Raw genomic sequence first — 11658 nt, forward strand, 5'->3', positions numbered from 1 at the left:
TCGGGGGAACAAAGCCTATGTGCAAAACTACTAAAGCCTGGATGCCTAGAGCCCGTGCCGCACAAGGAGAAACCACTGCAATGAGACGCCCTCGCACCGAGAGCAGCCCCTCTCTTTGCAACTAGAGAAAGGCTGCATGCAGCAACAAAGAAAAATAAAATAAAAATCTTTTTAGCAATCTTTAGCAAACAAAAACAGATTACCCAGAGAGGAAAAATAGACAATGATTGACTTTCTCACCTGCAACACAGAAGGCCACAAATTTACAAAGCAATGTTTATATATTCCAAGATGAAAGATTTGTGATTGTGACCTCAGAATTTTACAACGAGCTAAATTTTCCTTTAAATGTGACTCTATGGTCTCACTGCCTAAGGCCTGGGTTCGATCCCTAGTCAGGGAATTAAAATCCCACAAGCTGCATGGCACAACCAAAAAACATTACACATACATAAACGTGACAGCAAAAGAACATTCAAGTTAAGATACTCAAGGTTCTGGAAAGTAAGCTCCAAAAATCAACCAAAAAATTTACTTGAAGTATTCCAGTCAACTGGGAAATGAATAACATTAAATAATTGAAGAAAGAGGAAGATACATTATAGAAAAAAATTATTGTGGGCACCAACACCAATTAGAATCTAAGATTATAAATAACAAGTGGGTTATAACGTGATAATTAACTGCCAAAAAAGGATGCTTAGAATAGAAAAGACATAGAAAATTTGGTAATAATCTAGAGATAAAATTTCATGTTAATCCAACTACATCTGAATGTGGGAATGGAAGGAGAGAAGAAAAAGTATGCTAAAACTTTTATCCTATCTGGAAGAACAGTTGTAATTTGACTGTGTGGATCACAATAAACTGTGGAAAATTCTGAAAGAGATGGGAATACCAGACCACCTGACCTGCCTCTTGAGAAACCTGTATGCAGGTCAGGAAGCAACAGTTAGAACTGGACATGGAACGACAGTTTGGTTCCAAATAGTAAAAGGAGTATGTCAAGGCTGTATATTGTCACCCTGCTTATTTAATTTATATGCAGAGTGCTGCTGCTGCTGCTAAGTCGCTTCAGTCGTGTCCGACTCTGTGCGACCCCATAGACGGCAGCCCACCAGGCTCCCCCATCCCTGGGATTCTCCAGGCAAGAACACTGGAGTGGGTTGCCATTTCCTTCTCCAATGCATGAAAGTGAAAAGTGAAAGTGAAGTCGCTCAGTCGTGTCCGACCCTCAGCGACCCCGTGGACTGCAGCCCTCCAGGCTCTTCCATCCATGGGATTTTCCAGGCAAGAATACTGGAGTGGGGTGCCATTGCCTTCTCCAGAGTACATCATGAGAAAGGCTGGGCTGGAGGAAGCACAAGCTGGAATCAAGACTGCCAGGAGAAATATCAATAGCCTCAGATATGCAGATGACACCACCCTTATGTCAGAAAGTGAAGAAGAACTAAAGAGCCTCTTGATGAAAGTAAAAGAGGAGAGTGAAAAAGTTGGCTTAAAGCTCAATATTCAGAACACTAAGATCATGGCATCCGATCCCATCACTTCACGGCATATAGATGGGCAAACAGTGGAAACAGTGGCTGACTTTATTTTTTGGGGCTTCAGAATCACTGCAGATGGTGATTGCGGCCATGAAATTAAAAGATGCTTACTCCTTGGAAGGAAAGTTATGACCAACCTAGACAGCATTTTCAAAAGCAGAGACATTACTTTGCCAACAAAGGTTCGTCTAGTCAAGGCTATGGTTTTTCCAGTGGTCATGTATGGATGTGAGAGTTGGACTATAAAGAAAGCTGAGCACCGAAGAATTGATGCTTTTGAACTGTGGTGTTGGGGAAGACTCTTGAGAGTCCCTTGGACTGCAAGGAGATCCAACCAGTCCATCCTGAAAGATCAGTCCTGGGTGTTCTTTGGAAGGACTGATGTTGAAGCTCAAACTCCAATACTTTGGCCACCTGATGGGAAGAGCTGACTCATTGGAAAAGACCCTGATGCTGGGAAAGATTGAAGGCAAGAGAAGGGGACCACAGAGGATGAGATGGTTGGATAGCATGGTCGACTTGATGGACATGGGTTTGGGTGGACTCCGGGAGTTGGTGATGGACAGGGAGGCCTGGCGTGCTGAGGTTCATGGGGTCGCAAAGAGTCGGACATGACTGAGCAACTGAACTGAACTAAACTGAATCTACTCTTGACGGTTCAGTAGGAAAAGAATCTGCCTGCAATGCAGGAGACCTGGATTCGACCCCTGGGTTGGGAAGATCCCCTGGAGAAGGGAATGTCAACCTGGTATTCTTGCCTGGAGAATTCCAATGACAGAGGAGTCTGGGGGTCTACAGTCCATAACGTCGAAAAGAATCAGACACAACTGAGCGACGAACAACACATACACACGCACTCTTGATGGTGAGAGAGAGATACACATACACACATATGTTCTAATATGTTTGTTAAAAATTTAAACAAGAGTAGAAAGAGGAGATATAGATACATCTCTACAAAGAATACACGTTAAAAAAAAAATCCGAGGAATATGCTAGTGAAAGGAATATGGTAGGCACCAAAGAAAACCTCAACACAGTCATAGATACAACTCTTAAATACTAGTAGACCATATTGTAGAAATTAACATCAAATGTTTAAATCAAACAGCACAAGCCACTTGAAAATTTTAGACAACCTTCTGCCCCAAACTCTTCTATCAAAGAGAAAATGTTTAAAAAGAGAAAAGACTGAAATTAGAGATATTTGAGAAATGATTGACTATGATTACACTACTTGTCAAAGGTATGGAAGGCAGGCCACGTTTTACTCAGAGAAGAATGCAGTAAACAATGAGGACAGCAAGTAAATGAATTAGATGTTCCGTCGAATTAGATGAATAATGGGAGAAGAGTACAACCAAGAAAATAATGAGGCTAAACATACAATGATTAATTAGAAAAAAGGAAAACATTAATATTAGCAAGCAATAAAAAGACCAAAAAAAAGCTGGTGCTTTGAAAAGATCACTAAAATAAGCACAAATATACAACATTAGGAGGCTTCCCTGGTGGCTCCGGCCTGCAGTGCAGGAGACTCGGGTTTGATCCCTGGGTCAGGAAGATCCCCTGGAGAAGGGAATGGCAATCCACTCCAGTATTCTTGCCTAGAGAATCTCCTGGACAGAGGAGTCTGGTGGGCTACAGTCCATAGGATTGCAAAGAGTCGGATGTGACTAACACTTTAACATTCATACAACATTAGAAATAAGAAAGGGGACACAATTACAGGTATAGAGGAGATATTTAAATTGTAAGATAACTCAAGATGAATCAGAAAACATCCCAGAAAATCTGATTCATGACCTTCCACAAAAAGGGGAAAAAATCTCCTCTCCAAAAGAGGCACTTGTCTCAGATAGCTTTTCAAGAAACTTCTACAAGCTTGGATTGCTTATGTCCTTTATTCTACAACAGAGAAATTACAAGAATAGTATTTTAACATTTATTGAGTATTTAATACGTGCCAGGCACTATACTAAGCAATTTATATATATCATGTTCAAAAAAGCTTACAAACTCATTGAAAGAGATTAGTATCAAATGGATATAAAAACTTGACAAGGAAATCATACATATGCATAAAATTGATCACATTTATAAATATAGATAATAGTCTAGATAAAATAGTACTAAATGGAATCGAGGTAGAAATTAATATAATAGTATGTCATGACCAAATAGAGTTTTTCCTCCTGGGAATTAAAATAATGGTGCAACATAAAGAAACCTAGTGATATCATTCATTATACTAAACAGTGAAAGGACACCTTCAGAGTCCAAAGAACACCCATCCCCGAGTTAAGACAACAGCAACAACAAAACTCTTAGTAAACTAGAAGCACAAGGCAACTTTCTTAATGTGATTTTTAAAAGTCACCTAAGGAAATCAACAATAAACAACATACCAAAGAAGAAAACATAAGAAACTTTTTCATGAAAGATAGGTACAAAGCAAAGTTGCCTTTTCTAACCACTTCACAGTTGCCCTGGCAGTTCTGGCCAATTCAGTGAAATAAAGCTACAAAAAGGTAATATGTATAAATAATATGTATAAATACTGGAAAGAAAAAAGTTTTTATTATTTCTAGGTGATATGACTATTCACCTAGAAAATCTAAAAAAAATCAACGGAAAAACTTACAAGAATAAAAGAGCCCAATAGGATGGCTAGATATAGCATGTGTGTGTGTGTGTGTGTGTGTGTGTGTGTGTGTTAGCCGCTCAGTTGTGTCCAACTCTTGGTGACCCCATGGACTGCAGCTGGCTAGGCTCCTCTGTCCATGGGATTTTCCAGGCAAGAATACTGGAGTGGGTTGCCATTTCCTTCTCCAATAGATATATACGCTTACATATTAGTGAATGTTAATGATAATCAGATAAAAACTATAATGGAAAAGATTCCATTCATAATATTATTACATATTGTCTCATAGGCAGTACGTGTTCAGTCGTGACCAACTCTTTGAAACCTCATAGACTGTAGCTTACCACACTCTTTCCATCTATGGGATCTCCCAGACAAGAATAATGGAGTGGGTTGCCATTTCCAGGAGATCTTCCTGACCCAGGGATCTAACCCATGTCTCCTGAGTCTCCTACACTGCAGGCAGATTCTTTACTGCTGAGCCACCAGGGACCTTCACTACATATTGTAAATTTAACTATAATTTAAAAGTTCAAGATATTTGTGAAAGCGTTAAAAGTTCACACAGGTATGCTATCTTTTTGCTAAAAAAGGAAAAAATAAGTCCTATAAGATTATATACTTATATCTGTGTATATATTCATAAACTCTGGAAACTTTTAAAGCTGGTGAAAGTGAAAGTCACTTAATCATGACTGACTCTTTGTGACCCCCATGAACTATGCAGTCCATGGAATTTTCTTTCAAACCCAAAAGATGTAACCAGAGATGAGGTCAATTCATCCAAGATTTAATTCCATCTCAATCAAAATCCCAAAGAATATGTGAATTCTGAAGCTGCCTGAAGTGTAAGAGCAAAAGAAGCTGCACAAATTGTAAAATCAAAATTATTTCTGAAGAGTGGGAATTCACCCTACCAAATATAAAGCTGCTAAGTCACTTCAGTCGTGTCCGACTCTGTGCGACCCCATGGACTGCAGCCTACCAGGCTCCTCCGTCCATGGGATTTTCCAGGCAAGAGTACTGGAGTGGGTTGCCATTGCCTTCTCCTAAATATAAAGCTACTGAATTCCTTAGAGCAGTAAGGATTAGCATAGGAGTTGGTTCTCCACTCTGTTGGTGCAGAACAGAGATTTACAAACATATTCATGACTACACGGACACGTAGTACAAGATTAAAAGGGCATTTCAGATCAAAGCCAACAGCAGATTATTTATAAGCTAGAGGGATATATTGTACAACATGGGGCATATAGCCAATGTTTTATAATAACTATAAGTGAAGTATAACCTTTAAAATTGTGAATCACTATCCGGTACACCTGTAACTTATAGAATATTGTACATCAACTATGCTTCAATTTTTAAAAAATGGGAAAAATCAAACAAAAGGAGTGGATTATTCAATGAAAGTTGTTGAGAGAAGTGGCTTTCTATCTGGAGAGAAATACGAAGCGAGTGTTCCTATCTCACATCACACACAAAGATTTGTGATTAAATTAAAGATTTAACAATAAAAATAAACTATTAAAATAGAGTATAAGTAAATATTTTCAATATTGGCATAGGCAAAATCTTTTCTAGGATGACCAAAGCCAGATACCATAAAGGAAGAGATTAATGGATTAGACTATATAGAACTAAAAACTTGAACACAACACCTCATATTAAATGAATGACAAAGGTCAACACAGGAAAAATGTCTGCACTATAACAAGCTCTTATAATTAAAGAGTAATTCCTAAAAGTAAACAAATAAACAAGCAAAGGACCTCAGTAAGCAATTCACAAATGAAGAAGCTAATGACTAATAAACACATGAAAAGCCACTAGACAACCTCAATAATAAATAAAGAAATCCAAACTCAAACAATAATATCAGCCCTTGTGGAATCTGGTAGTACAGGTGGTAAACCTCCTAGCAGGAAGCAAACAAGTTATAGTTTAGCAGAAATGGAGCTCTGTCTGAGTGTGCCCTTTATAGGCAAGGAATGCCTTCACTTTGTAAGCTGATCCCCAAGAATCTTACACAGCTATCTATTGTAGGTGGGTGAGAGGAGAGCGTTAAAAGTTCACACAGGTATGCTATCTTTTTGCTAAAAAAGGGAAAAATAAGTCCCATAAGACTATATACTTATATCTGTGTGTATATTCATAAACTCTGGAAAGCTTTAAAGCTGGTGAAAGTGAAAGTCGCTCAGTCATGACTGATTCTTTGTGACCCCATGGACTATGCAGTCCATGGAATTCTCTAAGCCAGAATATTAGAGTGGGTAGCCTTTCCCTTCTCCAGGGGATCTTCCCAATCCAGGGACCCAGGTTTCCCACATTGCAGGCGGATTCTTTACCAGCTGAGCCACAAGGGAAGCTCTTTAAAGCTGGTAACAATGGTTAACCTTGGATTGGGAAGGGAGAAGGGATGGGTATTAGGCAGATGTGGGACAAAATGGAATGGAGATTTTGTTCTCTCTATAAATTTTGTTAGCAATTTTTTGAACTGTATTAATGTATTTTATCTGTCTAAAAAAAACCTGAATTTAAATTCCTGTGCTGCTTGGTAAAAATAATTAAAATGGGACTTGACTTTCTTCATACAGATCCTCCCAGGAAGCTCGGGAGTGCTTTTGAGCCAGGAACTAACTACCCACATCTCATTCTACAATCTAGCTACAGGGAGACTGAGTGGCAGTGCTTATGGAAAATTCCCCTCTTTAAGAGTTTTTAAAGGGCAGTTTGGTAACATGTATCGAAATGTAAAACTTTCATGTCCCTTCACCGAGTCACGGTGTTTTAAAAAATTTATCCTGAAGAAATGACTGGATATGGGTGAAAAGATGATTCTGCAGCATTATTTTCTCGTGAGGGAAAATTAACTATTACTATCCATCCATTCGCACGGGAGAGTGTAAACTGTGGTCATCGCTACTGATGCTGCTGGTGTGTGGACCACATTGTGAGTTGCAAGACCTCAGAAGCTCCTTGACCCACACCCCAGCTGAGGCTCTGGATCTCTCCTCCCGGCACCCTCTACCTGGCTCTTAGATGCACAACCCCACCCTCGGCCGGCCTGCTCACCTGGTCAGCATAGGGCTGCGGTGGTTGGGGTTGGAGCAGAAGATGATGTTGGACTTGCGGGTGCCGTCCAGAAACTCCCGCACCGACTGGCTGCGGAGCTCCGCCAGCGGCCGGGCCTCGTGCTTGAGGAACCACTGGTGTGCCTCGAAGCACTTGGTGCAGATGAGCTGCTCGCACTCGAAGCACCAGTAGTGGGCCGGCTCTTTGCAGCGGGTGCAAAATGCCTGCTCGCGTGCGATCTGCTGGTACACCGACAGCCGCCGCTGCAGGCTCTCGAAGAAGACGTTGTCCAGGGCCTGGGTGCCGGCACCTGAGGGCCAGGGAGCCCGGCAGACGGGGCACTGCATGCTGGACTCCTCCAGGCATCCTGAGCACAGCGTGTGCAGACAAGGCAGCAGCTTGGGGCACTTAGCTTCTGCCCGGCAGCCCTGGCAGCGCAAGAACTGGAACTCTTCCTCCGTGGCTTGCTGGGGAATCAGAGAGGGAGGTGAGACGTGAAGTCCCAGGAGTCCCCACCCAACCGGACACCCACCCTGTGGCTGCACGCTGAGAGTGGCACTTCCTGTTTCATACCAGGCTGTCGTTGGATGACACAAAAACCCAGGCTTATCAGTATGCCCATCCTCCACTGACTTAGGCCTTCCCAGGCTCACCCCATGATTTACTGAGCATTTGCTTCTCATAAGACACAGTACCAGGCCCCAAGATACACGGATGTATAGCAGCAGTTCCCAACCCTTTGGGGACCAGGTTACCGTTTCTTGAAAGACAGTTTTTCTGCAGGTGGGGTGATGTAGGGATGATTTAAATGCATTACATTTACTGTGCACTTTATTTCCGTTTCCACTGTGATAATTCGGTAGTGCAAGTGATGAGAGTGGCTGTAAATACAGATGAAGTTTTGCTCTCTTGCTGGCTGCTTGCCACTGTGAGCCCAGTTCCTAATAGGCCAGGACAAGTGCCAGTCCGTGGCCTGGAACTTGGGGACCCCTGATTCCAGGACAAACCCCTGCCTTCAAGGGACTTTAAAAAAGGAGATTCATTAAATGTGTGTCATATAACCTCACATAAAATGCTTACTGCACTTTGATGGTTCCTCAGAAACTTAAACATAGAACTACCATAGGATCCAGCAATTCTACACCTAGCTATACACCCCAAAGAACAGAAAACAAGGATCCAGATGCTTGTACATCCATTATTCTGTACACAGCATTACTCACAGTAGCCGAAGGGTGGAAACAACTCAAGTGTCCATCAACAGATGAATGGATAAACAAAATGTAGTTTATACATACAATGGAATGTTATTTAGCCTTAAAAAGGACATTCTGATACATGCTACAACATGAAAATACCTTGAAGACATCATGTTAAGTAAAACAGCCAAACACAGAGACGAATACTGTAGCATTCCACTTATATAAAATATCTAGACTAGGCAAATTCAGAGACAGAAAGTAGATTAGAGGTTACCAGCAACTAAGGGGAAGAGCGAGAAGGCAACGGCACCCCACTCCAGTACTCTAGCCTGGAAAATCCCATGGAAGGAGGAGCCTGGTAGGCTGCAGTCCATGGGGCCGCTAGGAGTAGGACACGACTGAGCGACTTCACTTTCACTTTTCTCTTTCATGCATTGGAGAAGGAAATGGCAACCCACTCTAGTATTCTTGTCTGGAGAATCCCAGGGATGGGGGAGCCTTGTGGGCTGCCGTCTATGGAGTCACACAGAGTCGGACACGACTGAAGCGACTTAGCAGCAGCAGCAGGGGGAAGAGGAGAATGCGGAGCTTAAAGGGTACAGATTTTGTTTCAATGAAAAAATTCTGAAAACAGACTGTGGTGATGGTTACAAACATTGTGGAATGCATTTAATGCCACTGAATTGTACACCTAGAAACAGATAAAACATACATAACATAATACAGTACCTGGCACGTGAGAAATACTCAAACATGTTAACTAGTATTGTAAATATTATTTCTAGGTGTTATAACGCAACTAATAAAAGTTAATGCAATATGGTATTATTTGTGCTTTCATGAAGGACAGTAAAAAGGGCCTGGAAGAAAACAGAGCAAGTGATCTAAGCATTTCCTTTGGGGGTGGGGAGTTTGTGCAGGAAAAGACCAGTAAACCTCTAAAAACCCCTCCGGATGGGGGTTAAGGGAGCACGGTGCTCCAGGAAGAGGATCCAAGAAGCTTCCTAGAGGAGAAACCACAGGAACCCTGAGCCTTAGCCAAAACACCTCTCTCCCACTTTGTGATCTGGGAACAAGGGTTCTGGCTTTTCCACACCTGGCGCCATGTCCGGGGTTGCCAGGAGGGTTCGATAAGACTACTACCTCCATTTTCCTTAACAGGTGGTCCTTCATCTGAGGTAGGGGATAAGAGGCACGTCACCAGCTTGGACGGAAGAGTCTGTTACGCAGTGCCACTCACTCTCAGGATCACCCTGCAGCTCGTGGAGAATCGCAACCCAGAGAGACCTCTCCCCTCAAACTCATGCTCGTCCCCTTTTCTACTTTCCACGACCCCTAACCCAGCCGAAAAGGTCAGGACCCTCGCACCTGGTCTCCCTTCTTTGCGTCATTTTTCAAGGTACTTGGTCAAGTTCCCCAGTCCCCCCATTCCACCGACCATACCTAATTAACAAAGCCCGAACCCCATCTCCCCAAACGCAGTAGTACCTCTGTGGGGCTGTCGCTGTGGCTGGACTGGTGGCCTTCGGAGAGTGACTCCGGGGGAGGCATGCTGGGGGAATGGGGCAGTGCGGGGTCCTGCTGGGGCCCCGGAGATCCAGCAGGTTCCGGATCCTGCTGCATGGAATCCAGCGCAGTTTCGATTCTGTTTCGCTCTTCGAGAGCGGAGAAACTGAACCGGAGGCAGGCGCCAGAACACTGAGCTCCCGGGGCAGCCCTAAAGAGGAGGTGCCAGCTCAGGGCCCGCCTCCCAGAGGAAGTGAGACACTAGCTACCGGCGGTTCTAGGGTCGGAGAGGCTGGCCCAGGGTCCTGAAGACACGCCCAGAGCGGTGAGGAGGGAGAAAAGAGCAGTCACACGCAGGACAGTGGCAGAACTGATGTTTGTGCAGGATGGAGGCCGTCCCTGCCCTCGGCTTGGAATCTTTCATTCAGCTCACACTGGCACAGCTTCGTGCCAGCCCTCAGCTGGGAGCAAAAGCCACACAGCCGGGCCACGCGTGGCTCCTACTTTGGAAAAAAAGTGAAAGTGTTAGTCTTCTGCCGTTAGTCTTCTAGTTGTGTCCAACTCTTTGGGACCCCATGGACTGTCGTCTTCTAGGCTCCTCTGTCCATGGGATTCTCCAGGCAAGAATACTGGCGTGGGTAGCCATTCCCTTCTAAAGGGGATCTTCCCTGCCCAGGGATGGAACCCAGGTCTCCTGCACTGCAGGCAGATTCTTTACTGTCTCAACCACCCCAGATCTAATGGAGGAGCAGGCCCCCAAAGGGAGTTTTTCACAGTGTTGAGACTGGCTGGACAGGAGATCACTCAGCTGGGATTTGAAGTGATGGTTGGAATTTGCCAGGGATTCAGAGGCTGGGGATGGGTAGGTGACACTTTAAGCCGAGAGAACAGCATATGCAAAGCTATGGAGATTTGAAACAGAAGGTGTTTCGAAACTAGTTTTGAAAAGAGCAACCCGTTTTGGTTATTTTCAGATTCAAGAGGGGACCCATGCATGATGTCAGACCAAGATGGGCTGGGCAAGATGATACTAAGGAGATGGACCAGGGCTTTGGACAACAGAGAGTTGGTGAAGGGTTTGAAAACAAGGAACCATGTCCATTGTGTATATTGGGACAGTCTCTCTGACAACCTAGAGCCAGGTGGTCTGGGACAGTGGCTGTGGGATGAGAGGAGGGACCTGAGTCAGACACTGGGAGGACTCTGAGTGGAGATGAGGGTATCAGGATGATGCCTAGTGTGACAGCTGGAAGGGCTGGTGGATCTGAGGCAGTAGGGAATGGGGAGAGCTGGTGGGCAGGTATGAGAAAAGTGAGGAAACAGCAAGTTAGCAATGGGTCAAAGGAGAAGCCCCAGCTCTCAGCTGGTGAGGGGAGAAGGTACAGCTCCAGGTGGCATCACTGGGCCAGTGCTCCTGTCTTCAAACCTCAGTGCATTCCAATCATTGTGGTGACTTCCACGGACCCATTTTGTGTTCAGTTCCAGCTTGGGACGGATTAGAAGGGCGGTGACAGGACCTTGCGCTTGTAAAACCTTAATAGTTGGGGGTGGGGTGAACTTATAGTTCAGGGTGGGGGTGGGAGGATAGGGGAGAACTAACTTCCTAGGGACAGTGCAAAAACCTCAAGAGCCTACTGCATGCACCTTGCTGCTTGGTTAGTGCCCCCAGGGCTTTAGAACC

The 11658-nt window shown here is 44.0% G+C and overlaps 1 protein-coding gene across 5 annotated transcripts in view; it reads right to left on the reverse strand.

Annotated features, from left to right (window-relative positions):
* The window catches only part of PML (PML nuclear body scaffold), a 55402-nt gene extending 45219 nt beyond the window's left edge, over window positions 1-10183 (reverse strand). For 4 of the 5 annotated variants that reach the window (XM_005221911.5, XM_005221906.5, XM_010817047.4 and 1 more), the window contains exons 1-2: window positions 9960-10171; window positions 7270-7736 (exon numbers count right to left, since the gene is read on the reverse strand). In XM_005221911.5, the coding sequence (XP_005221968.1) occupies window positions 7270-7736; window positions 9960-10094 (602 nt within the window). In that variant the 5' untranslated portion in view covers window positions 10095-10171. Of the gene's footprint in view, window positions 1-7269; window positions 7737-9959 lie in introns of all 5 variants that reach the window. The other variant, NM_001206503.1, reaches the window with a different exon arrangement.
* Between the last annotated feature and the right edge of the window lie 1475 nt (window positions 10184-11658).

The sequence above is a fragment of the Bos taurus genome, chromosome 21 (assembly GCF_002263795.3).
Source record: "Bos taurus isolate L1 Dominette 01449 registration number 42190680 breed Hereford chromosome 21, ARS-UCD2.0, whole genome shotgun sequence".
Taxonomy (NCBI): domain Eukaryota; kingdom Metazoa; phylum Chordata; class Mammalia; order Artiodactyla; family Bovidae; genus Bos; species Bos taurus.